At 45.7% G+C, this 27487-nt stretch overlaps 1 protein-coding gene across 5 annotated transcripts in view; it reads left to right on the top strand.

Moving 5' to 3' along the window:
* Positions 1 to 3049: 3049 nt before the first annotated feature.
* Positions 3050 to 27487, top strand: part of baiap2b (BAR/IMD domain containing adaptor protein 2b) — a 65832-nt gene continuing 41394 nt past the window's right edge. For 4 of the 5 annotated variants that reach the window (XM_030078275.1, XM_030078274.1, XM_030078278.1 and 1 more), the window contains exons 1-3: positions 3050 to 3345; positions 20841 to 20916; positions 24673 to 24759. In XM_030078275.1, the coding sequence (XP_029934135.1) occupies positions 3274 to 3345; positions 20841 to 20916; positions 24673 to 24759 (235 nt within the window). In that variant the 5' untranslated portion in view covers positions 3050 to 3273. The remainder of the gene's footprint in view (positions 3346 to 20840; positions 20917 to 24672; positions 24760 to 27487) is intronic. The other variant, XM_030078276.1, reaches the window with a different exon arrangement.

The following is a 27487-nucleotide window of genomic DNA, read 5'->3' as shown; positions in this document are numbered from 1 at the left end:
CCCCTTAGCTGTCTCACTTCGGCTCACACTGCTGAGGTCGAGTTTCCAGGATTGAGCACTAGATGGTAGTAGATGATAAATGATTGCTCTTGCAGCTGTGGGGGAGAGGTGACTTGATATACAATGAGGTCTCTCCCTATAAAAAAAAAAAAAAAAAAAAAGTTTGCATTTAAATATGTTATTTGGTTGAATCTAAAGCAGTAATACAGATGAAAAAAAAAAAAACTATTCTTAGCTTTTCAGTCTTAAATGATCAATATCAGGACACTGGCTCTGACCCCTCCCATTATCACACTCATAACGTTGGTGTGTATTTTAAGAATTAAATCTAGTTCAGCTATTGCAAAGCGTAAGAGCATCAGCTTGACACTCTACAATATCAACAGTAGAAATAAAATCCTCCCCTCTACAGCCTTGAGGTATTAACAAACAAAGCCTGAATGCTGACACCTCTCCCCATAAGCTTTTAGTGATTTTGAAATGGCCTGAATACATGTCTTTGTCAGGGGTGCCGAAATCCACTTCACAGTGAGCTATTGCTTTGAATGAACTGGCCCCATTCTGTATCTGACTGCTCACTACAAGCCCGCTGGGTTGCGTGGGAGTGGGCGACGCACAGACAGCAGAGCAACCTGAATGTTAGAGCGCTGCGCTTTATGAATCACCAATGCAGATTTGAACCAGAGACAAAAAGAGAGAGGCAGAAAAAAGCTTAAGAGAGTGGTAGTGAGTAGGCTGTGGATGAAGCGGGGTTCAATGACATGCCGCTGAGACAAAACCGAGCTCTGCAGAGGCACAGGATGGGTGCCTCAGATACGTAGGTGTGTGTGTGTGTGTTGCCCACTGCCACTGTCCTCTGACAGCGTGCCTGCCTCCTCTTCCTCCACTGTCCATGCCTCTATACTGGGGATGCGGAGTGACCCACGAGGAGACTATGGTTAATTTTAACAGATATTACATTCACATGTCCTCTCTGGGTCCAATTACATGAGATTGCTTTCACTAACTGCTATTAGGGAGCATTAAATTGATTCATCTGCTCATAATTATCCTCTGAGATAGATTGGAAGTCAAATGATAAAATGACACTCAATTACAGCAGCTATACGGTGGAGACTGCTTGCTCACAGACAATCAGATCAATAGGCTCGCTGTTCGTGGGAAAGTTGATTCCTGCCCCTCTAAAGACCAAACATGCCTGATTGATTTTCACTTCCCTGTCTGGAGTTTGCCGTCCTTGGGTCCTGTTTTAATCAGACGTGACAGTGGTAAACAAACGGAACCCATCCTGATCTGGCTTTTAAACTGAGGTACCAGTCACAAATGCACCACTTTATTATCCCGACTACAAGCAGGCCTAAAACATTTCATCTAGTCCTATTTTATCTCACAGAATAAGAAAGATTTTTTTCACTGAGTAGAGCAGGAATGGCTGTCCTCCTTCAGACTGCTGCCATGTTATCTTAATCTTTACATCCTTATCCCTATACAAATCTACATAACATTTTCAAGCGTGTTTTTCTACAGACAAAAGACATCAGATCGTGACGTGCTGACAAGATGTGTGGGATTCCCAAACCCACAACATTGAAGCTTTTAGTCCAAGAAAATGTGGCTCCATCCCACTCAATCCAACAATAGCCCACTCAGCCAGAAGTACCGGACCCACACAAAGATAGAGCTGGGTAAACAAATCACCGTCAACAATAACAAAAATACACTATTTCAGCCTGAATATTCCCTTGCAATATAAGAAATATATTAAATCTAAATAGAGGCAAACTATACAAGTAGGAAAACCACAAGTGTCTTTATGAATATAATAAGACCTTAGTGATTCCTCACCAGAGAATACCATAAGGTCACTCTTAACTTTCCACTATGAGTGTTTATATTTTAATATTATACGGTTATAATAGTAATGTCATGGGAGCAGAATATAGTTGATCATGAGAATTTTAAAGGGGTTTTAAAAGAATGATCAAGAAGTCAGTGAGGCTTTTTCTTAGCACTTTTCATACAAACAAATGTTACACAAAGTGCCTCACACAGTTAAACTGAAGAGCCTCTTGAGACAGGTGTATAAAGTTTGTGAATGGATTGAGACCTTTTAAGTCTTTTGTACAGGGATGGACATATCCAGGTAGGTCTATGAATGGTCTCTGGCAGGGGCGGCGGCGTGGGCCGCGTGTGACAGAGGAGGAGGAGGCGTGGTTCGTTTAAATGCCATGCTGCATTCAAGGACTCCCCGTCAGTAAGCGCTAATTCCCGAAGTCGTAAATGTGGGTTGACGCACATGCTTTTGGCCAGAACTCAAAATGACAACAATGGACCCTTTAACAAATGTCACCCCTTTGGAGTGCTGTTGCCTCTATTGATCAGACTGATGTTTTAGCCGATCCATTTAAGAAAACATGAATTCAATTTGTCAAAACATAAATTTTGAAACTTTATACAATCCATGGAAGGTTGACAGAACACCATGCTCGTTTCCAACAAAATCCATCTTAAAATTCCTAAAAATGTGCATAATACTAAACATTCAGATATGAGAGCTATCCAGTACAGCCATTGTGTAATATGTTAAAATATTTTAAAATATTGTCACTAAGCACCACAGGAGTGGGGAGGTGGGGGGTTAAGACTCTTGCTCGGGGGCACTTAATCATTTCTTTTACTTAAGAAGGGATTATTCAGCAGATTATTCGTTATTTTTTCCGGTAAACTCGGGCATTCTGGTCACAAGCCCGCTTTTAACCCCTAGAGACATAATCAACAATCACTCTCATATAAACTTAGGCAACGCTGGCCTATCATCCGTTACTGGGAGAGCTGCCATGCCCTCCGTCTGTTTAACGTCACAGCTCACCAGAAGGGGAATCAGACTGTGTCCCCATTTCACCCCATTTTTTTTATTTATTTATTTATTTTTATTTAATTATTTATTTCTTAACGCAGGTTCGTGTGCGGCGCATCTCGTAATTCCAATATTTCCGACTGTGCCTGAACGCAGCAGCCATCCCTATGAGGAGTGAGTCCGCCTCTGCGCTCCAGCCGAGTGTGGCACCGACTGACTGGCTGCGTGGGGAGCCAGTGTGGGCGCAGTGGAGGACTTTCCTATAAAAGCAGGGATCCCACGGCCAGACGAGCTCGTCTCTCCCTCTCACTTGTAGACTAACCACCGAGATCCCCCGCCACCGGCTTCTTTTTTCCTCCCGCCGTAGTGTTTTCTTCGGAAAATACTACACACCGTCTCCAAAGGAAATCTAGTCTATGGTTTTGCCTGACGCTCCAAGGATGTCCCGGACCGACGAGGTGCACCGTATAACGGAGAATGTCTACAAGGTAAGACGGACTTCACTGTTTCTGTTTTCCGTGCCGCTGACCGCGTCCGAGCCCACGGGAGGAGGGACACCTGCTGCGCCGGTGGACAGATGCTAGAAAACGGGGACAGCGATAGGGGACACTGGATAACTTTGACGCACAAGTGACCTGAAATGCCTTATGCGTCCTTCCCGTTGGTGAGAGACCAGTCATGTTGTCTTGTGGTGTTACTTTCAGCGATGCAGTGGTAATAAAGGGATGGCTTTAATATAACCACCAATCCAGGCAGAAAATCACTTATAGGCTGGTTTTTAGAAAAGCTTTAGCTCATGTTTTGCCTATCCTCATTACCTCAGAGCAGCTTGATAATATGATGCACGCAGTGATTCTAGTCTAAAGTCAACCTTAAACTGCGGGTTAACTTTAGATGGCTTTACGCTCCTCTAGGATCCCTGGTTAGTCTTGTTAACAATAATAGCGCTATACTCCGCCATCTAAATTTCACCTCTGTGACCAAACTGACAGTTTGCCCTGAGGCCGGCTGACAGCTCCAGTTGCTTGACACATTGCAGGGGAGTGGGTTGTCACCACTGTTGGGGAATTTTGTCTGAAGGCAGCTGAGTTCACCTGCCTGAAAGTCATGTATTCATTTCTAAGAACAGAGATACCCAAACCTTTCCCACATCAAATAGATTTGTGTTAGACTTTGGGCTGAATTTCTTACCAAGAAGTCCAGCTTGATGAGATGTTTTGTCTTAGTAATTACTTTATATAGACTTACATAACTGCCTTTACTGTAGGTGGGGTGATAACTGCAGTGGGGAGTGTGGAACCTGTAATAGAAATTGTCATTCCTCTTGAGTTATCGCGTTTCATTAACCTCTGCTGAGTGAAATAACAGTGAAACATCTACTTTACCTAGGAGCCCCCGGAGGTCCCTGAACCTCGGTTTGGCAACCACAGAATTAGAATACTAATCTGAGGGTTGCTGGGACAGGTTTAATAAGAGTGCAGTCACAGAAGGATGAGTCAGGCTAGAGGAATGTTTTCTTGCATATTAAAAAAACAGTCTGACGCTCAGTGTCAGTGCTTCTTGATGCTGTGAAGCCCCTGTTCTGGTCTGAAGTGAAATAGACAGATACTCCATCTGCATCCTCCACGCACTTTGAACACCTTAAAAGAGTGAATGGACCAGCCAACGCTTGTTGAAACCCAAGAGGTTGAAGGTGATAAATGGTCAGGTCCTCTGCTGTTATTTCCACAACAAAGCTCCCCTTCAGCAGCGGTGTGGGTGGGGTTGAGGGTGTTTGTGTGTGTGTTACTCTTTAGTTTCAGTCCACTCAGGGCAGCTCTCCAGGCGAGGTAGATTTCAGGGGCGGAAGACAACAGCCGGTTTAGCACCAAAATGGGTTTTCCCACTGCAAGGCAACTTGTGAACGGCGAGAAGAGACACAGTGGATGGACAGAGAGCAGCTGGAGAGGAGAGGTGCCGGCCATCATGGATGACCGGCTCCTGGTAGGACGCAGTAAAAGGGCGTCTCTGTGCTTGCCGAGCCAAAGCTGTGTTCGAAGACAGTGCTGTGGTTTGGGTGTCACGGGTTTAGGTCAATGAGAGTTCACTGTTCCCTGTTTGGCAGAGGAATGTCGGTGCAGCTCTCTGTGGTGTAACATGACTTAGAATTAATTTAGGTTAGGGAGGAAATGATTATATGAAGCTGGGCTAGGGCGATGTTTTGCCCATAAACCTTTCTGTGAGGTTTTACATATGTGGAGTAGCAAGGGGTATAATTTGGGGTTTATGCAATGTTTTTAGTTTGTGCCATTTTTTGTGCCCACACGCTGACCTTCTGCAACACGAAAGCACACACGTGCACACTTGCAGTCTTCTCCTCTCTCTCCAAAGGCTCTAATGAGGGATCAATGGTGCACTAGGAGGCGTCATAGGTTTTGACCCGTGGGAGGTTTCTTTGGATCATTAATAGCTGGGGAGAGGCCACGGAAAAGAAGAAGAAGAAGAAGAAGAAAAAGTAGAGGAGGAGGAGGAGGAAGAGGCGGAAGAGTAGATAATGATGATGAGGAGGACAAAGAAGAAGGAGGGGAAAGCCATAGGAAGAGAGAGTCTGCAATAATAAGAAAAGCTTTGTCTGCAGTGGGTGAGGAGGATGAGGAGGAGGAAAGGAAGGAGCCACTGCTAGCAAGAAGAAAAGGACCAATATTAACAAGAGAGAGAGAGAGAGTGAGAGAGAGAGAGAGCTCCATCGAATGGGAGGAGTAAGAAAATGCCATTATGGAGAAATGCAGCGGTGGGGTTTCTTCCCTTCATCAGCAGGCTGCATCATTAAAGAGTCAGCAGGAGTGAGGAGGAGCAGAGGAGCGCTGCCAATTCGACCCACTGCTGGGTGCTGATTGTGGGAGACTGATGCTTATTGGCGAGGGGTTTGGTGCCATGGTGGTGATGGTGATGGTGGTGGTGGTGGGGCCTCATGATGTTTTCCAGGAGGGTGCTGATCCTTGTGCGGGCCTTTTGTTTAGAGACTCTTACAGGGATTTATTAATTCATTAAAGACATGGAGGATGAGGAGATGCAGGAGCACCAGCTCCCATGAAGTCACACACAACACAGGCCTGTTTTTCTCTGGTAGAGGAGGGAGGGCAAGCAGAGGAGATTTCAGCAAAGAATTCATGCAACATCATGGCAGCAACTTGATTTATGCACCAAAAACCAATAGGGCTGGACAATATATCAATATTATATTGATACCATGATATAAAACTAGATATAATGTGGGATTTGAGATATCATAATATCAAGGTATGGCATATGTGTTGTCTTTACCTGGTTTCATCATATCATTACTAATGATTGTTTATGAAAAATAAACAATTAAATATTTTGAGAGAGCACAGATAGTCATTGCTACTATATCCTCACAATATTGATATCAAGCTTTTTGCCTGTATTTTGCGTGCAGCCCTATAACGCAATATTAGTACCATGAAGGTTTTTTTCTTGGCTGAGGCAGTGAGACTGAAACACCCCAGCTACCTTTTGTATCAAAATTTCAGTGTTTATCCAACTGATTCAACTCAATGGCATATTGTGGGCATAACAGCATTCCTTTCAACAGGCAAAATATTTCATACACTCCACTATCTATGAGGAAGTAAGACTAAAATACCGGTGCCAACAAATTATTTGCTAGTGTCACCAACTAAAAATGGTACTGGCAATAGTGCTACTGGAAAACATTAGTCTGGAGCCCTGATAGGTGTCCAACTTTGGTGGCCAAAAAGCTTAGAGAAGAAGGCTTACCACTGGAAAATTGCCATTTTGTATACTTTTCTCAGCAACTACCATTGAGCAAGACACTTAACATCTCCCCATAGTGGTGGCTCTGAATAGAAAACTGTGGTTAATAACAGTATACTGTGGTGGTGCTGCACCGCTTCCAGGTGGGTTGGAAGTGAATGTGAAGTGAAGTGATGCTGGAAAAAGAACAGGCATCTCTGAAGGTGACCATTCCCTGGATAAATAAAAGTTGGGATAAAGGCTTTTCATTTTGAAGCAGGTATGTGGTTTGATACACCGTTAGCTGCCGGAACGATGCTGTTATATCACACAGAGCAATAAAGGACCAAAGTCGTAACCCTTGCCGCTCCGCCGCTGAAGCAAGACGAGATGCTGAACGTGATGATGTGTGACTCATGCGAGCGGACGTGTGTGTGTTTGTGTGTGTGTGTGTGTCAGTGTGTGGGCAGTGTCTCACGACTGAGTGTGTTCGCCTGTTTTCTCAGCCCCCATATATTGGCTGACACTGGATCTGGAGATGAGGTGGATTTTGCTTTGATCGCTTCAGAACATAAAGAATTCAAATGAAATTCACTGGCAGATGTAAAGAGAACCATCAAGTAAAGGGTCGATGAAACTGGTTTTGATTCTACATCTAAAATCAATAATACCTCCCAGACGCTCACACAGTAACATCGCAGTAGGATATGCGCCGGTAATGAGGATAAACTGCATTTCCTCAGGTTGTTGCAGTTGCTGAACAAACACTAATGCACATGCATGCTCATGGGCATGGTGTTTGTTTGCTCGGGAGTGTATTCAGTCAATGTGTTGAGATTCCAACAGAGCTGCAGGCTCCAGCTGATGAAGGATGCTCGGGTGTCAAGGGGCAGCAGGCTTAAGCTTGTGTTTGATGTCACCTGAATTGACTGGAAATGGTCAAGGTGGATTACGCAGACGCAGATCAAATGATTGATTGATTGAGTGCTGATGTTTACTGTCCCCTGCGCATATGTTTTGTGTACATGTGCATCCGTAAGGGGTGTGAGTAAAGTCCATGTTGCTGACTAAATGCCTTATTGTTATGAAACCCAGCAGCTGACAGATAGTTTTCATTCAAGAGGCTGTGCTGCATCACAGAAGATCTGCTGCATCAAGAGGAAAGGAAAGCCCCCTATCTACAGTATTTGTGTAGTCTGCTCATCTCCAGGGAGTGTCTCTCAGCAATGTGAGCCATAAATCCGACTGTAAATATTGTCATATTCTCATCTCCAACCTCCTGGAGGCACAAGGCTAACTCTGAGGTTGCAGAGGAGTCCTTCGTCTATGGTGATGCGCATTCAAAGCCCAAAATATTTGTTCTCCAGAGAGGGATTTTGTGAAATGTGTGTGGGGGGGTGGTGAGCAATGCTAGCGAACACTTGATCCCCATAGCCACCGAAGTGCAATCTGCTGAGTATTTTTTTTTTCCTACTCCTTTTCCTCCTGAGCCTTTTCATTTTGTTTTGGCCCAGTGGCAAACAGTGAATTTCACTCGTCAACAGGGTAGTTTTCCAGCTGTTTTCTCCATGCACCAGAGTGGTGATGGAGACACGTTTATAGGGCTTGTACAGCAGCGGCAGCAGCAGCCCATATTTCATCGTGTTTCATTGGGTTCATTCATTTAAACTGGATTGCGAGCCATTATGCTGTCTAAGCCGATGCAGATATGAGTTATCGCCTGTTGGCTGCACCGCACACATGCACATAATGATGTGTGTGTGTGTGTGTGTGTGTTTCCAGCTCATAAGGTAGCAGACAGCTGTTGTACCAGGCAGAGCGCTGCAGGTGAGATGCAGGGCATCTGTAGGAGAAAGGAAATGGATTGAGGAAGGGAAGGGCTCTTGGCGTTCTTTTCCATAGGCAGATTAATACTTGGCCCCTTCCAAGTACCACAAAGCTCCATCAGTCTCTGTTTGTCTCCCTTCCCTTCTCTGTCTCACATGCTCAAATGATAAACACACTCTGGCATCATGTCTCGTCACAGCACCCATCGGAGCCCCAAGTTTTCCTTTATTCGAGGTCATTTGAGGAGAGCTCAACCCTCTGGCCTTCGTAGCCATGTGGAGGGAAATGCATCGAATCCCAATGTTACAGCAAGGCAGGATTTCTCCCGTGTGATTGTTTCAAACCAGTGATTTTTCCTTTCTGATTAGTCACAGTGCTTTCACCCTCATTGTCTGTGCTCAGAGCTACATAGCTGGCTTTGTGTCTCTATCCCTGCAGAACGCTGTGACTCCTCCAGCTGCAGGCTTTTGTTTTAGCTCATGCCTCGTTACAGCTCTTTGGGCAGCAGTGTTTGCAGCGTCACTGTGACGCCCTCGGACAGTGTTTTGGGCTATATGACTGTGCTTATGTAAGAGGAGAACATTTCTGCATACACATATGCAGGTGTATATTATTGCACTCATGCAGATGAATGAAAACTCCACCCTTAAAAGGTCAATCAATCTGCAATGGTCACTGCATGCCTGTAGTTATTGTAAATTCCTCAGCCTGGCTTTCCTAATTCCACTTCAGTTAGTGATTTCCCACATTTCCCATAATGGCTTTTGTCACCCCAAAAGAATCAATCAAAACTAGGCATATGATCATATAAATATAGCTAGCTAGCCCACTGCTTTGTGAATAGTGGGGTGTCTGAATGATTGGATCTGCGCTTTTTACTCAAAGCACAACATGCCTCGTGGCTGCACTGCAGTCTGGTCTATTGAAGATACTGTCAGTGCAGAAATTGTTATCTGTGCCTCGTCTATGATGGATTTCTCTCTGTGTGATTGCTGAATAATGGTGCAAAATGGTGAGTCTTGGAAGAAGCCGTTGCTCTGTGATTCTGAGATGCTGAAAAAAACCACCAAGCAACACACGTTCCCAGAGGTGCAAGGCAAATCGCTGATAGATTTCCTAAAAATGTCTTTTAGGGCAGATTTTTTTAAAAGACTCAGTTTAGATGGGAATGCTGTATTGTGCTGTTTTCTAAATTCAAGCTGCATGACTTTCAACTTTATTGCAGAAACAAAAGTTGCTTTGCAGAGCATCAAACCTGCAACCTGCAACCTTTTCATGTGCCACTACAATGGGAATCAAATCTAGTGAGCGCTTCCAAGCACAGTGGACCCCAGATCGACATCCAGGAGGCGCTGGCCCAAACACAGGTGTAGAGACTCGTCCCCTTTAGGGATTTTGCTGTCTTGCAGATCCGCTTTCACAGCTGCCATACGACATTAACTGTTAGCATCTGCCATCTATGCAGTGCGTTGTGGTGGCCTTCATTGCACTGGTAGGTTATCTGTCTTGAGCTGGAGAGAGAAAGATTGGGCGAGGTGAGGCTGAGGCTGTCGGGGCGCAGCAGGGCCGACAGAGGACGAGACAAAAGTTACTGCTCTCCGAGGAGAGGGAGGGGAAGAGAGAGCGAGAGAGACAATGAGATAGAGGGAGTCAGAGGAAGAGTTTGTGTGGACTCACTGTGCAATTCTGACTCTAATTAGACAGAAAGAAAGACAAAGAGACCTGAGAGGCAAGGCGAGGCGAGAGTTTTTGCTGCAGCCGTGTGAGTGTGTGTTTAATTGGTGGTCGGCCTCTCCACAGGTAGTTCAGGAGTGACATTTAATGTGGAATCTGACACGGAGGAAGGGGAGGGAGGCAGAGGGTGACGTTGGTGGTAGTTGCGCTGGTAGGGTGGGGGGGGGATTTGGAAGCTGTTATCTCACCACTGTAATGGGCTGCACACACACATTCCCTCAAACCGTGACACACACACACAGCCCCTCACTCTGTCCTCCCTGTGCTACATCATGTCGTCATGTCCTCATCATATGCTGCATTGATGCGATGAGGTGTAAAAATGAATCCGCTGCAGTGCGAGTATTTGTGAATGAGTGTGTGCACACGCTGCGCCACCGGCACTCGTGCGCGCACATTTGTCCGTGTGAGCACACGTGTAAAAAAAATGGAGAGGGAGGCGATGAGGGGGCTGGCAGGCTGTGTCGATGGAGTCAGATGCGTCATCCGGAGGCTGATGATTATCACCTCTGCTGCTCGCGCGGCCGAGGAGACTCCCTCCCATCACTTCCTCCATCTCACCCCCACCTCCCCGTCCTCAGGCTTCCTGTGGTACGAGCCGAACGTGAGGTGAATGGAGATGGCTCGCACTGTCGCGGGGGGGAATTCCAGCACGTCCTTATATGGAGGCGGAAGTGCCCCCTCCTCTCCTCTCTCTTCCTCCTCCTCCTCCGCCTCCTCCTCCTCCTCCTCCTCCTCCTCTCTGCTGTTTCACTACAGGCTGCGTCTCTGGAATAGGGGGCGCTGACTCCGACTCCGACTCTGAGTCCGCTGGTTTTGCCTGGCGCACAGATAAGAGCTCATCTGAAAGGGAAATTGGCTGAGCTCACACAAATGCACACTCTCGCACACACATAGATAAACACGTAGAGGATAGGGACTGAATTTCCATCTCCTGAGGGCGTTCAGGCAATGCAGCTTTAGCCCGTTGATTGTCACACTGACTGAGCACAGGCAAATAATGTCCGTTTCTTCAGGAAAAAAAAAAGAAAAAAGAAGAATAGCGAGGGAGAGCAACGTAAGACTAATGGCTGTAATGTACATCATCATTTGCATATACATCAGTGCTTGGCCCTCCATAAACATAATCACTCACACAGGTGTGTAGTATATAATGCAAGCGAGCTCTCTGAGGCATTCAGTTTCACACGAGCAGTAATATACCACATATCAGTCTGGTGCATCTGAATGTGTGTGTGCATGCAGTATCTGCAAAAAGTGCCAACCCTTTCCTTTGAGGGTGAATTTCGGGTAAATTTTGGATCTTCAGGAACATTCGCTCTATTTTAGAAAATCGTAAGCTATGCTTTGATATCAGTCAGTATTAGATAAAATATAAAATTTTGTATTTACTTGTATGTATGTATGCATGTATATTGTATCAGCAAGTGTATACCAACAGCTACTTCAGCTGGGTGAATACACAATGTGAACAAATTCTTCTTCAGTTCAGTGCTGCTTCAGTTATCCCTCATGGGTCCATTCAGAGCAAGCGGTTGCAAATAACAAAGAGGGAAACAGCAGTTTTTCAATTTTTCTAAAATAACTGGCACCGGTGTTACACATTTTGTCACCCGTTTTATATAATCATAGCTTTGCAGCCCCAGCGACCTATCTACACGTTGGAAAGATGGAGAAGGTGTGTAGTTAACGGTATTCTTCAGCTGCCATCTCCTCATGAATATGAGTGCGAGTATGAATATGAATGAATGTTGTTTGTTGTCTCTTTATCCGGGCTGCGCTTCAGGGCTGTCTGTAGGCATCTGTAGCAACCTGCTGGTTTTGTGACAGAGCAAATTGGCGAAATGCAAAAGTTACATCTGAGTTTGAGTTTGGTGTCAAGTGAGAGAGGAAAAACATTTTTGGCAGCATGAAATATTATTTCTTTTTTATACGTTAGGCTACATTTATAAGGAAATGAGATGGTAGAAGGCATGAGTGTGTTTTCACTTTCCAGATTGCAACACTCTTGCCTCAGGAAGTTTTTTTCCTCCTTATTTTGTTGATCTTTTATCCCTGGATACAGTTTTTTTTTTTACACCGCAGACATGATATAAATCCATTGAGGACTGATGAGTTCACTTTTATGCCAAAAGGATCTCACATGCATTGCATCAGTTCAACTGAAACTAGCTGTAATTTGAGTTAATTGAGGTAAAAAACTGTCAAAATCCAAATTATAGGTCAAGTTCTGCCTAACATCAGCTAGTTGCTGTATTAAATAGGACATGACACAGGGACTTGGTGTCACTGTGGGTTAATGTTAATTAGAGCCACCGGTTGGTCCACCTGCATTGACTGATAATGATCATTTGATTGGATGCACTCTGACGGGCCTCACACAGCCATCATGTGAGGGGTTTGTCAGCGTCTGTACAAAACAAAAAAACAAAACAACAAATAAAATCTCCAATAAAACAGTGAGAAGAAATTTATAATTAACTACAACACATAAAAAAAAGGGAAAATCATTTTTAAGGGTGAATGTTTGAGCAGCAATACATGGGTCAGTGCATGCTGTCAGTATGAGGCGATGCTATGAGCAGCATCCAGGTCCACATATTTACAGTGGTGAGTGTTCAACGCTGTATTCAAGGGAGTATTAAAGGCTTTCATACAACCGTCAAGGCTCCTGTACTGTAAGGAAAGTTTTGCTCAAGGTGGGTTACATAAGAAGAATAATAAAAAAAACATCTTTCTATCAGAAAAATGCTACAGAAACCAGTTGCATATTTGATAAAGCATGTGTAGCTGTGCTTTATGAACAGTATCAGCACCGTTGCTAAGTGACTTTGCCTAATGAAGTGGCCTTCTTTTATTTCAAATTCCTCGAATTCCTGCGTCGGTAAAGAAAGTTTGATAAAACGAAGAGGAAATATGATCCTCCTTTACAAGCTGTGCTGTTTGTTGGGATAAATGGCATGTTGTGTATGTGTGTGTTTGTGTGCGAATAGTGTGTTTTTCTCTGTAGCGGACATATGCTTTGCTTGTACTGTATATGGTGAGAAATGTGAGCAAGTATGGTGGGGGGGGGGCATCATATTGGCAGTGATCACACACACACACACACACACACACACACACACAGTAAAAGTTGCTGATGGGGGTCACCTTCAGCGGTGACTGGCAGCGTAGCCAAACACACACCAGCGCTGCATGAACCCTCCCCGTTTCCATGGAGACCACCCAGACTAAATGACCTTTTCCATATGTGTGTGTGCGTGTTTGTGTACATGTGCATGTGCGTGTGTGTGTATGTACACTCTAATCTGGTTAACCTTCACATCCCCACCAGCTCACACACATCTAAATAGCAGCGAAACAAAAGGTGAACTTTACTTATCAACACTGAAACTCCTGATGTTGACTCGCAGTTGCACTGTGGTTAACCTCAATCAAGCAAGAGGCCCTTTTTTTGTCTTAGTGTGTGTGTGTGTGTGTGTGTGTGTGTGTGTGTGGCAGTGTTTTCAGCCTCTCTATCCCCTTGTCTCCCTCAGGGAACAACCGCTCAGCGAAGAGTTTCTCGATTTGGGATGTTTTAGCTCATGCGCCGTGCCCGCTCACCCACAACTGAACCTCTCTCTCTCTCTCTCTCTCTTCCCCTCTCTCTCTCTCTCTCTCACTCTCTTATTCGCTCGTTCCCCTTAAAGAATTCTGACTGTTTACATGACTTGAACTGCATGTGGCCCGTCAATACCGGTGGTTCCACTTTTGGATCCTCATTGTCAAGGGGACGATGTGACCTGCATTTCTGAGAGGGCAGTAACTCCATCGCCTGGAGCCAGTTGGTGTTACTCACTTTTTTTTTTTTTTTGGCTTTCTCCCTCCATCACTCTCTCTCTCTCTGCCTCCACTTGTTTTCTCCCTGTCCCTCCCTCCTTAGTGGGGTTGCCAGGTCCTTGCTAGCTAGTTAATGTGTTTGGCAGCAAGAGACGCAGCAGGTTTTAATGGTGCCACATGGTTGGCTTGGCTTTACAGTAATTTACGCCCCAACATGAAATGAACCTGCTGGTGTTTATGTAGGCTCTGACTCACCCCACGCACTTGTCTCCTGCCTCCAATACACACACACACACACGCACACACACACACAGACACACACACACCTACACATATGCATGCCCGCGCGCTCACACACTCATGCATACAGCACCCCCCCCCCCAATATTCTCAAGGCAGAGCCAGCTCGGTCACACTGTTCTCAGATGCCCCCCCTCTTGTTTTCCTCCATTGCTTTATGTGTGTGTGCTTATCATGCCGACTGGTGACCTGCACACACTACCATTTTCACCCCGGCCTGTCACAAACATTACAGAAAGATGTCCTTTTTTTTTTTTTTTTTTTGGTCTTTTCATGCCTCCCTTGTTTCATCATTAATAGCTTGTATAACCTCTGGCTGTATTCCACATCACTCATCTGGCGTGGGACTGGGTGTCCACACACTGCCATGTTGGTCTGATGGATCTATTAACCTTGGTGCTGAGGGCTAGCCGCTACCTATTCCATCTCCCTCCACTCACATCAGCCATCTGTTATGGCCAGGTTGGCACTTAAAGTGGAATACTGAATTTTAGCTGAATTTACTGTCTCTCGTCGCCGCAGATGACAGGGAGGAAATGTGTCCTTCCCCTTGCTGATGTGTAGATCCGCAGAGAATTAACCGGAACACAAGGGAAACACAGGCTGTGTTAGCACCCACGCTCTGAACTGAGGGCTCGCTGATTGCACTACAGAGCTTTTTTGGAGGCAGACACTCAGGAAATCTTTGCATGATTCCGCAAAATCCACAAAATCCCAGGAAATATTAGAGCCAGTCACAGAAAGGCACATTAATCACATCCCTTGGTCGCATGCTTTGATAAATCAAAATGTTGGAGCAGCCACTGACAGCTGTGGCATTTTTTTTTTATTATCAAATATACATATTTTTTATTTTAAGTTTTTATTTTAGTTTTAGGATTAGGAATCAAGTTTTTTCAACAGTTTGTAGTTGTAGATTTTTTTTTTTTTCAAAATGGGCGTTTTTTAGAATGGAATGCCTAAAATCGAATGATTAATTATTGTAATTTAATTATAGCTGTGCAAAAAAAAAATGATACAGCTGAGTTTTGGGATATTATTTGTCAAAATACTATACTGATTCTCTAGCCCCTTGTATCAATATGAATTGCTTATGTACTTCATTTCCATATAATGTTATGACATCTGCATTTATTAATACAGAGCAGTGCATTGTGCTAATTCTGTGTTGACGAATTAGAATGGGAAGTTTGAATTAGAAATTGTTTTTAATGAGTTTATCAGCTGATTTATTATATATGCTGTATATTGTAGTGGTCTATTCTGGTTGCATTGTTAGCTCTGTTGTGCAAAGTATTGCAGTGTATTGTGATGCAAATCATATTGTGACCCATGCAGCATAACAGATATTGTATTGTGAGGTCCGTGCCACCACCCGGCTCTAAAACTTTTACTTTGCTGTTGTTTGAGTTGATGACGGTGGTGTGTAAAAGACAAACACCTGTGTGTGTGTGTGTGTGTGTGTGTGTGTGTATCTGAGTAGGAGGTTCTCCAGTGTTTGGCTCCCAGTCAAAGCTCAGATGCCCCAAACTCTCATCTCCCCCGCAGAACCTGATGCTACATGGCAGCCTGTCCCGCCTGTTAGCACGCTGCGCTCCCAACAGCCATACGCCTCTGACAGTCACAGCAGCATCACAGATGTCTGCAATAGACACACACACACACACACACACACACACATACAGAAACACTTGCACACATGCAGACTTGTTTTTATTGCAGCCATGCCATGTACACACACACACACACACATTCACAAACACCCTGTTGTTTACAGTCACACGCCTCCGGAGTGAGCATCTGCCCGGTCGACGAGCTGAAACTTGGCCCAGGGTGAGACGAGAGAGGGCTGTTGTCTCTTCCATGTGAGGATGAATATTTCAAATAGCGGCCATACCTGCAGCATGGCGGTGTCAGACGGACTGTGTGCTCTCCTCTAAACATCCTGTGTGAGACAGCACGTGCATGGTCACGCGTTTCCAGCCTCACTTAGGTCTTGATGTTTTCGTTTTGCTGCTCTTGAGGCTCAAACGAGGTCGGTGAGTTTGTTTGTTGGTTATGCAAATCACAAAAAACAATTACGCAGGTGAACAGGGAGCCTTGGGTTCTTAAAGATGCCATATGGGCTTGTTGTTTGATGGTGCCTTAAAGGATCATACCAGTGATTTTGAATGTTTAGCCCATTTACTACAATTTACCCACATTTTACATTGCAACAAGCATTTTTCAAATCATGAAGTGGAACTGAAGAGTCATCATTTAATCAAAACTCCTCGATTTTCAAATTAGAATTTTTGGTCCAAACACCCACCTTATAATTTTCTGTTTCTGCAGCTAACAAAGTTGTTGCCATTCATAAACCACGGAGCAAATAATTGTCATCAAAACACAACAGTGCTGCTGCTTTTAGGAAAACTAATGTGGACGACTTTATTATAATGATGCAATAATAGTGTGAAGAAAGTTTGAAGTCTCTGAAAGGTCATTTTCATATCATAGTGGAATTAATGGAAACCAATGGGTGGAGAAAAGGTGTGAAAAATGATTCTAAAATACGACTGCTTGCATCGGGAAAAGATCAGCAGAAACATGAAGTTTGCACGTTTTGTAGATATTACGCCAAACACGCAAAATCATGGCATGGTATGTTCATTTAAACTTGAAGCAAATCTTTGTCAAAGGAAAATATTCCATCACACAAGCTCAAAATTACATTTCCCGCTTACAAGGTTAATAACAATTCGGGCCTTAGTCAGCGGATCTTTATTTATTTATTTATTTTAATCTCCCCTGTGGCATTGCCAATATGCTTCATGTTATATTTCAAAGTACACAGCGATTAGGTCTGCCGTGGCATTTTCTGTCTCCTGTAAGGCTGCCAAAGCATTAAAAAGGTTACATCAATGACACTGATGCTGCATAATGTATTGGAACAAACACTGCACCTTTGCCTCAAGTGGAAGTCGCCCGTCGAGGCTGATAGAACTGGACTGAGATCAGTAAACACACTGACAGTCACACCCAGCCTTATCACTGTGTACCTTATCACTGTTTACATGGATGATTGTTTTCAACAGTCAATGACACTGTAATATCTTCTCTGCCTATTGTTATCATGTTGTAGATAATATTGAACTTGAGCTTGATTTAAAAAAAAAAGTCCAAAATAAAGTACATTTGTGAAATCATTTCCCCACCCTGTGATAGGAAAAGACAGTCCAAGTATTGTTTCTGAGTTTCGGCAATTAATTGGCAAGGGTGATTAGCGAGTCAGTTAAAAGGCAGGCTAAAGCGAACATGTGAGAGAAGCAAAAAAAAAAAAAAAAAAAAAAAAAGACAGACAAAAGCCTCTGTGCACCGTTTGCACAGTAATCCGGTTCCTTTCCCATGAATTCAGTCAAATATTGTCTTTCATTCAGAGGAATGCTAATCAGCCTTAGTCCCTGTTGCTAAACGAACAAGCTCAGCTGATTGACTGTGGATTAAGTTTGGACCAGCCGAGTTAATGATCCTATTAAATTATCCCCTAAACCATATGATCACGTTGCAGCGAGGGAAACACTCCTGAATTAGTCCACCATCAGCAGCAAGGACCGACGCAGATGATGATTGGCAGTTTGGCGTGCATCTCGGTATCACTTCAGCTTGGAACAAATCGGGGGCTGAAATCCCAGAGGAGTCTGGCCTTATTGCAGAGTAGCAGCTCCTGGAAGATGGTGTGTGTGTGTGTGTGTGTGTGGATAAAGGCGCTGCAGTTAATGCAACTTTGACTTTCACCTCTGCTTAAGTGGATGTATACAGTCCTTAATGAGATCAATACATTTCCAGCCAGAGCATTTCCTCACTCGGCATTTGCCCTCTTTCAATCAGTGTGTTTGTTCTGTGGCCGCACATCTTCCCGGCGTGTGTGTAAAGTGTGTGTTCAACCGCATGTCGCCGTTAATACACTGAAAAAGCAGCGGCCTCATCACCTCGGTGGAGGAATGTGGGACATGAAGCCGGACCTGTTTGACGGTGATTGTGTAACACTCATAACACACACAAAAACACACACACACACACACACACACACACACACACACGGTCCCATGCACATAGACATTCCCCAATCCCCTCAACTCCTCCCAAACTGTTGCCATCTTTACATCTGCCAGCGGTTGATTAAGATGATGAGAAACAGGCAGTTGTCCATACTCTATATTTATTCTTTTGTTCATCATGCGTGCCTGCCTGCCAAGGAGCGGTGTAGCCAGGATGATTACCACTGTTGGAGGGCTTCCACTGAATGAGTTTGTTCAATAGCTGATGACTTACATAACAGAAAATACACCCAGATATGGGAGAGAGGGGCAAGATGGAATCTGGGGTATAAATAGTTTTTTTTTTTTTTAAAAGCACCATTTCCCTCAACAGGGTGCTTTTGATCAGGAATAAAACCATTTCCAGTGCCCATCTGTCCAGAAATTTGCTTTAAATCAAAATCAGCCCCACATGGATCAAAATCCCTCTTTCTCTAATGATGTAATTACAATCTGTCCCGTTGGACACGTGTCACATTTGTCGCTCCCTTCCTCTCTTCAATCACCGGGCAGTCACACTCATATTTTCTTCTACATTCATTTCTTCTGCTTTTTCCCGCCCTACTTTTCCTTCTTTTCTTTTTTCTTTTTTTTTTTTCCTAAGTCATGTTGGAGTTGGTGCGCCAAGGTGACTGTGATGCGTCAGCCAACAGGCACAGGGGGGGCATTAGCAGGCATCCCTCGTACCTCGCTGGCAGGAATAGATGCGTCTCTCAACCTCAGACGCACCCCCTCCTTTTCCCCCTGCTTCCTCCCCGCTGCCCAGTCTCGTATTCTCTCTCTGTCCACTTCTTCCTCTTGCTCTCCCGGGATAAAGCATACATCAATCTTTTTTTTTTTTCCTCACAGGCAGTCCTCTCCCCCCTCCCATTTTGCCTCATTCCATTTCCCTTATCGTCTCCTATCCTTTGCTCCTACTCCAGCTCTCTTTTTTCCTGCTTTCAGTTCTTGGTCCTTCATTCTCAGCGTTCTCCTAACACCCCTGACAGTTGTGGCGTTAGGAAGTAGAAAGCGAGAGGTTTTGCAAGGGATGGCAAAAGCGAAAGGGCAGCTTGGACTGAGGGGGAAGTTGATGCAGCGAGAGACGGAGAGGAAGAAAGAGGGAGAGAGGAGGAGGAGGAGGAGGAGGGAGGAGGAAATGGTGGAGCTCATTATGCACTCCGTCTTGACTTTTCCTTGACTCGTTAGCAAGGGCTTAGTTCTCTGCTTATTGGGTGTGCTGGATGTGGACTCACTCCGCTGCACGTGCGCTGAGCCGCGGACGTGCACGCTCACACACACCCTCACTCATTGGCCGTTAATTGAGCAGTGTTGATGTGTGTGGAGGAGAGCCGGGGGGAGCAGGCGAGTTATTGCTGACAGTCTGGACAGAGGTAACGTGCGTGTGTGTGTGACCCGGACGTTAGTCTGAAGCACATCCAGCAGGCCTCTCGTAATGAATGGATCAGGGGTTGGCTGTTATAAAACACAGGGATTTTATTTTCTTTATTTTCTGCGTGTGTGTGTCTGTCACAGGTGTGTTGTTAAGGAGATTTCTGGCCAGCTTTATAGCCTGGTTTGATGCAGGCGTGAGATATTTCATGATCTTGAGAAGCATGCTGTGGAGCCTCCTATTCCCTCCCCTAATAATTCAGCGCTGGTTGCCTCGCCGCTGTTTGCTTCCTCGCTCCTTTTTCTACTCTGAAAAGCCCATAACTGGACCGCGCGGGAAGCAAAACCACAAATCCGGTGCCCGCGACGGCCCCCGGCCCCCAAATAACGACGAAAACCAACCGAAACTCTTCATCCATCTTCCTCCTCTGGCCTTTTCCTCGCCCGTGCCGCTTATTCCTGACGCCCTTCCTATTTCTCCTTCCCTTGTATGCTCCCGTTCCATGAAAAGTAAAAAAAAAAAAAAAGAAAAGCAATTAGCGAAAGCAGTGTGGCACAGTTTGCTGAATGGTGGGGAGTGGAGGCAAAGGAAGGATGGGTCCAGGTCTGCTGCTGAGCGATGCGAGTCGGCAGCCAAAGCCGGGCTTCATTTTAATAGAGAAGGGAGGGGAGGTGAGAAGGAAAAATGGCCCCCCCTCACCACCACCACCACCCTCACACGCCCTCACACACACACACACACACAGTGCCCCCCTAGTGTCTTGTTTTCTCTCTTACTCCCTCTCTCTCTCTCTCTCTCTCTCTCTCTCTCTCTCTTGCTCTTATTGTATTTCATTCCTTCAGTCCTGGGTGTAAGCTTGGAATGAATCCCTACTGCACTCTTCTTCCTCCCAGCTGGCTTAGCTGAGCTGTGTGTATGTGTGTGCATGCGTGTGTGCCAGTGCCTGTCCTAGTAAAGAGTGGCGCGCCGGCGTCATAGTTCATATGAGTCTGTGTGTGTGTGTATGTGTGTGTGCGTGTGTGTGTGTGTGCGTATGGCTGGGCTTTGTGCCGCTCATGCCTTTGACTAACGAAGACGTGCTGTTCTCTCGTTTCAGTCCATCATGGAGCAGTTCAACCCGTGCCTGCGGAACTTCATAGCCATGGGGAAGAGCTACGAGAAGGCACTCTCCAGTGAGTACACCAACCAATACTTATCTTCTTTCTTTCTTTCTTTCTTTCTTTCTTTCTGTCTTTCTTCATCCTTCTTTTTTTTCATTTCCCCTCCTCCCGGTCAGGTAGTCCAGGCAGAGAGCCAGCTGCCCTGACACTTGGCACTGTTTTTATTTCCCCTTGATTTATCCGAGTACAAATGAGCTGAGATTATGATGACGATATACAGAAGTATCTGATATTGTTGGTGTCTGCGTGTAGCCGCTGTCCCTCTCCAGAGTCTTCAAAGTTGCAAGAATCTGGGCAGGTTCATCCACTGGGGGCTTTGAACTATGCATGCTAAGCGTCAACAGCAAAGCCCTTCTTCCTTCATGCACAGCAAAGTCGTCAGATGTGCCAAATTAGCCGGACATTTGACAGAATATTCTCTGAACCTCCTCTGTGTTTTCCCTCAAATGTGGATGAGACACTTGTCCGAGGTTGTGCTCTGCTTTGTATAAGTTGGCGTTGATTCCCGCTGTTTTGTCTAGATTGTTTCTCTGTCTGTGTCCACGTGTCTCCCCCTCCTCCCTCCGGCACCACTTCATCAATCCAACATGTCCGCTTTGATGTCCTTTTCCCATCGCATTTTGTAACCAATCAGTGGCTTGTGCTGGTCTGTTTGTATGATTGTGTGTGTGTGTGTGTGTGTGTGTGTGTGAAAACGAGAGAGAAGTGTGCATGCAGCCATAGCTCAAGGTTAAGGACAGAAGCAACAGAAATGTCTTTGGGGAGTTTTGGGAGAGCTAAGTAGAGCATAGGCCAGTGGGAAGTGGAGCAGGAGAAGCCGTGAGAATGGAAGCGGCCCCACCGGGCCAAGAAAAAGAGAACGGACAGAGCTGGTATCCAGGACAAGACGGGGGAAAGAGGGGGGGAGGAAGATAAAGAGGTTGACAGAGAAATATTGAGAAGCACATGAAGCAGAATCAGACTGTGAGATTAAATATTTGACAAAAAAAAAAATGGGAAGAGACAGTAGCCTATCATTGTCCTGATGATTACATCTAGGCAGAGCCGGCAGCATATTATAGCCTAGTTATTAATCAGTGTACATGGTCTTTGATTAGAGTCACACATTAAGCATCTATTTGCATATTTCATGCTTGCAGATTTGGTCGGAAATGAAATGAAAGTCTGTCTAGCCGCTGTTACATTGTTAGCATGTCTTCCGATAAGTCGGGCCTCCAAGCGCGCTGAACTCATCGAGCGATAAGCAAACATGGCTTTTCCATTTCATTCTGCAGGGAGGAGGAGCGTGAGTTACCTGATTGAATATGTTGAGAGAGCGGTGTCGAGTCGGAGCGACAGCCGTGCTCGGCTCGCGGCGCGCTGGATAGGGCCCTCCTTTGTGCAACCAGCTTAGAGGGGGAGACGCAAGGAAGACTGAGCGACCCGCGAGGCCAATAAAGGAGGCCACAGTGTAGTCTGATAGATAAGGCTAAAAATAGCCATGCAACTCCCAGAGCGGGGATTACGCTTCATCAATGCCAGGCAGCACAGAGGCAGGCGCAGGGTTTTGGAGGAGAGCAGCACAGAGCAGTGTTGGGCACCCAGTGGGCATCTGTTGGCGTTGTAAACATGGCAGCGGTGCCCGTGTTCCTGATGATGAGCAACCGGAGGCCGTAGAAACGTAGAAAAGGAGGATGGGGGGGCGGCAAAGTTGGCCCGCGGGGTCTTTGAAGACGGCATAATGCAGGGGATGGAGCTGATTTGCTCTGTCTTGGGAGGCCGTCGTGTTGGAGTCTAAAAACATTTGGATTTGATGGGGTCGGATGCGGGCTGTGTGAATTGGGATGCGGCACTCAGGGCAGGATGCGGTCTTTATTAAATTCTTTATTGCAGCGTGGTGCAGCGCCGGAGCAGAGAGGTATTCTTGCCGCTGTGGAAAACAGTGCCGGAGAAATGCCACTCAGCAGATCGTACTGGATTATTTTGTAGGTGGAGGGGGGCGGCGGGGGGGGCGGACGGAACATCTCACCATTCAAGGAGAAATGTGTGAGGAAAAGGGCAAGAAAAAAAAAAGAAGATAGAGAAGAAGTAGAGATTTGATTGAAGTTGTGGAGGATTTGATGGAGAGTGAAGTGGGTGGGGGGGGGTGCATATTATCAATCTGCCGCTGAGCTGGCTTAGACTTTTTACTCTTGAGTGTTTCATTTACAAACATGTGGGAGGAATCCAAACCCACCCCACCAACCCCATCCCCCTCGCTTCCTTGCTCTGTATCAGCTTTATATCACTGTTCTAATCCTTTCTACTGGAAGACCCCCCACCTCCCCCTACTCCCTCTTTCTACCCGTACCCCCCCTCCTTGTCCTCTCTGTCACACCCCGCTTTCCGGTCCACAGACAGCAAAGCTCTCACATCTCCCCGAGGTAATCCTTCCTTACCTGGCCCCCGCTCTGCTCCTGGCTGGGATTTCTCTGGACGGGGGCTAAATTAGCCCATCCATCCGTGCCCGCCCCAGCCGTCCAGCTCCAGAGGCTTACCGTGCAGCCTCACCTCCACCTCCACCTCCACCTCCACCCCCTCTCCCTCACCTTCTCATATCCCACCTAGGCTTAACTCAAGCCCGGCTTAGGAAGAGCTGGCAGAGGGTCTCTCTCTCTCTCTCTCTCTCTCTCTCTCTCTCTCTCTCTCTCTCTCTCTCTCTCTCTCTGTGGATGTTAATGGTCACTGCCAAGTTCACAGCTTAGCTCGCTGGGGAGTGCTGCACCACTGAGTGGAGATTTACAGGCACAGGGTTTTTTTTTTTTCTTCGTGATTTTGCTAAAGAAGTGTTGTAACTGCAGGCTGAATGACTGTGTTCTCGAGGGTGTAACTCTTACTGAGGCGTATTCCTATGGCCATCTTCATTGTCAGTGCGACACACAATACCTCACATAGCAGTGGGCTTCATTCAGTGTCTCCGTGGACTCTCACTCAGCCGCAGCATGAAAACAACTCGAACTTGACTCTGTGGTAGATTGTCTTTGTTTGCCAGATATGCTTTGTCTAATTTTTTCCCCTCTCTGGTAGCTTATGCATGAGTGCCATCTGGCAGTTCAAAGCCACCCATCAATATAGCTTCCCTATACTCTATTCAGCTCTCATCCATATGTAATTGCCCGAGTGGACATGCTTCCTCTGTCATAATGATTGCCACTCCCTGTGTAGCTAACCCCTGACCTGTGTTAATTGCTATTCACTGCTTCCATGGCAGCGCTGCGCTACTTGGAGCCGGGTTGTCACTGTCCTGAGGCCTGACGCACCATAATGTCTCAGCCAGTGTCCCTGTCATGTGCAACTATAGGCCGCAGAGCAGAGTACCTGCCATATTTGAATTGTAGAGTGCTTTGACTGCACTCTCTTAGAAAGTTCGTTTTTTTTTTTTTTTTGTCGACGAACTTTGAGCATGTGGAGTCGGTGCTCTTTTGGATTTTAAAAAGCTTCACTCCAGAGTAGTCGCTCCGTTGAATGCTTTTTTCCCTCTTTGCTTGCATTTTCCCAGGTTTTCCTTTCACCATGTTGTGGTTAAGATAGGCCTCTGCAGCTTCCATCCAGCTTCTGTCCATCAGTATTTACTGTAGTTGCCTCTGTAGTGCTTTTCCTTCTCCTTGCTAGTCTCCATTGTAGCTTGTGGCCCTTTGTTTCCCATGCCCGGCCGTGCTTCTCTGGGGCCATAGGGGAGGGTTGCTGGGCTGAAGACATCATTTCCACTCCGCACCCTTGATCTGATGCCCAATGCTTCCATGTTTCCAGGTGTCACATATGCTGCAAAGGGCTACTTCGACGCGCTGGTGCGGATGGGCGAGATGGCCAGCGAAAGTCAAGGCTCTAAGGATCTTGGTGAGTCCTAGTAGCGGCTGTAGTGCCCCCGGTGGGGTAGAGGGGGGTTGCACAAGCAGATGGTGGATGGGATGGCCATGGGGTGTCAATGGGGTATGAGCAGAAGCAGCCGATGACCAACCTGAACCCAAACATACATGCTGAAACATGAACATACACATAGGTGCCCGAGGCTGCAGTAATCCAATGCTCGCAGTCTGCACAAATCTGCAGAGCAGGCTGGCATTATTCACGGCGCATTAGTCTGTCATTTACTGTGATTTGGAGCTTATTCGATACAATGTCACCACCACTTTTCATAGGCAAACAAATTCTTATTCTGTAAGAATTAATTCCACCTATTTGTCATGGCAATGCCTGTTTTGTTAATCTCTTGTTTCCCTCGCTTTCAGAGGACTATAAAGGGTCTTTAGCTGTTTTTTTATATTGTACCACTGTGAGCAAATAATTAATTCACAAATTCCCTCTCCAGAATTTGATTTTCACAGTGACACGTGTGGTGAACCAGATTCGCTTTCCACTAATAAAAAGCAAATAATACTGCATGTTGACTGTGCCAGTGAGAAATAGTATGTTTTGAACGTTATTTTGAAGAGGTCGCAAGCACCAATTCTTATTGTTTTGGGTAAAGAACATTTACATGGCATGTTGTCTGGTTCAAGTTGGATCGGCCCTACTGCTCAGTGTAGCCACAGAGTTATAGAGATAATTTGCATTGGCTCGTAGAGTCATTCATAGCAGACAGTGTGGAAGATACACAAATAGGAATGCCTAAGTACCATCTATAAGAAAGACTTGTGCATCATTGTCGCTTTGCTGTGCCCTGTGTAAAGTGCTGGTTTTATGACAGTTGCAGATCCTGTCACATGCTGGGGGAATGTGACTAGCTGGCGCTCGTACTGAATCAGTGCATTCTCTCGTTCATACACCCCGATGTGACTTAAGATAGCAGGCGTGGATTGAAGCGGCGGAGTAGTTGGAGGAGGGAGAGATGGCAGCAACGCAGTAAAAAAAGGGATCTCTGAGGCGAGAGGGGAGCATATAAAAGCTGCCTGTGCATTCATTATTCATGGGGAGACGACCTTTTTTTTTTTTTTTTTTCTTTTTTTTTGGTCCTCCCTCACACTTCTTCTGGAGCTTCATCATTCCGTTTTTCCTCCCTGCCTCTCTGTGAATACATTTTCAATTGAGTTTGTGTGCCCACTCCAATTTTGAACAGTGAAAAGCCCATTACCGTCGCTGCGTTCAGCTTCAGCTCCATTATCCGTGCGGTGATCTCATTCCAGCCATTCGGTATAAAGATCACAGATGTTTAAAGCTGAGGAATTCATCTGCGAGGGTTTGCCACATAGTGCAGACTACTCTAATCCTACAGCTTTAATGAATACCTAAGCATTTGCCATTATCTTAGATGAACCATTAATATAAACCTCCTTTGGATATAAATAAAAAGATGTCCAGCTAACCATCAATCCATCCCCATATCCATCACCTTGGTTGCTTTGCTCCCATGTCACTCCCCACGTTTTCTGTCCTAAACAACTGTGCTGCTATGGCATGTCTCCTGTGTTTGTGTATGCAATGGGGTTGCCTGTTTTGCACCCCCCCGACTCTTTCACAGGCCTAACCATGACTCAGCAGCCTTAGCACTGTTTAACTCAGCAAAACCTCCCTCCGCCTCCAGTGAAATGACAGGCTAGGCTGAGCAGGCCAGATTGATGCCGTCTCCACATATCAGCATTGCCCGGAGCGGCCCTTGTCCGTGGCTGCGGCCTGCGCAGACTAAAGACGGAATTGCTCTGACGATGCATATTGCTTTTTTGGACACTTTAGCATATTCCATTTCTTGGTTTGTGCCTCACGGCCTCAGCAGATTTTTTGACATATACACAAGGGAATGAGGGAGAGAAGGCGATATGGTCAAAAATACAATTAAGTGTGAAGAGAGCTTCTAACTACTCAGTTCAGTCTTGATATTATTTCAATCTGTCAGATATCAGGCCTTATCAGCATGTCATACAGATAAAAGGGGCTCCCAGTTTTTTTTTTTTATAGTTAGCTGTAGAATTTGGTGACAAGTGAATATCCCCCAATCCCATTTTCCTCATTAGTACAAGTCTCAAATCTGTAGTATTTACATAATCAGTGCTCCCTCAGCCTATTCTAAAGTAGTGATTAGACAGTTAATATGTCCTGAGTCATTCTCAGGAGCGCTGGCAGGTGGTCCAGTCGTGTGGGATGTGGCGGTGGTCTGTTTAAAGTCTGGGACCTTTCTGTCTGCTCTGCTTTTAGTGGTCTACTGAAGAGGAAGTCAAGTGGAGCACTGGTGTTGTAGCATGAAGCGGAAATACTTTTCAAGCTGACTCACTTTCTAAATACATTTTTAATATACCTGTGTATGTGTGTATGCATTTGTGTGTGTGTGTGTGTGTGTGTGTGTGTGTGTGTGTTTGGGGATGGGGGGGCGGGTTCTACACTCACTCACACTGGCACGTGCCTGCCAGAGGGCTATAGCTGTGACCAGAGCTATGATGGTGCAGCAGAGCTACTGATAAGGGTATGTGTGTGTGTATGAGTGTGTGTCTGTGTGACGGCAGATTATCTCTCGCACAGGGCTTTACGTCGTAGCTCATAATTGATGAAGACTGAAGGGAAATTTGTGAAATCGGGAGACTTGTAATTGTTAATGTAATTGGGTTTTGTTGAGGGGAAAATGGCTGGGTGCGAC

This window comes from Myripristis murdjan, chromosome 19 (assembly GCF_902150065.1).
Source record: "Myripristis murdjan chromosome 19, fMyrMur1.1, whole genome shotgun sequence".
Lineage (NCBI taxonomy): Eukaryota > Metazoa > Chordata > Actinopteri > Holocentriformes > Holocentridae > Myripristis > Myripristis murdjan.
The sequence above is the reverse complement of the archived record's forward strand: the minus strand, read 5'-3'. Positions and strand labels throughout refer to the sequence as shown.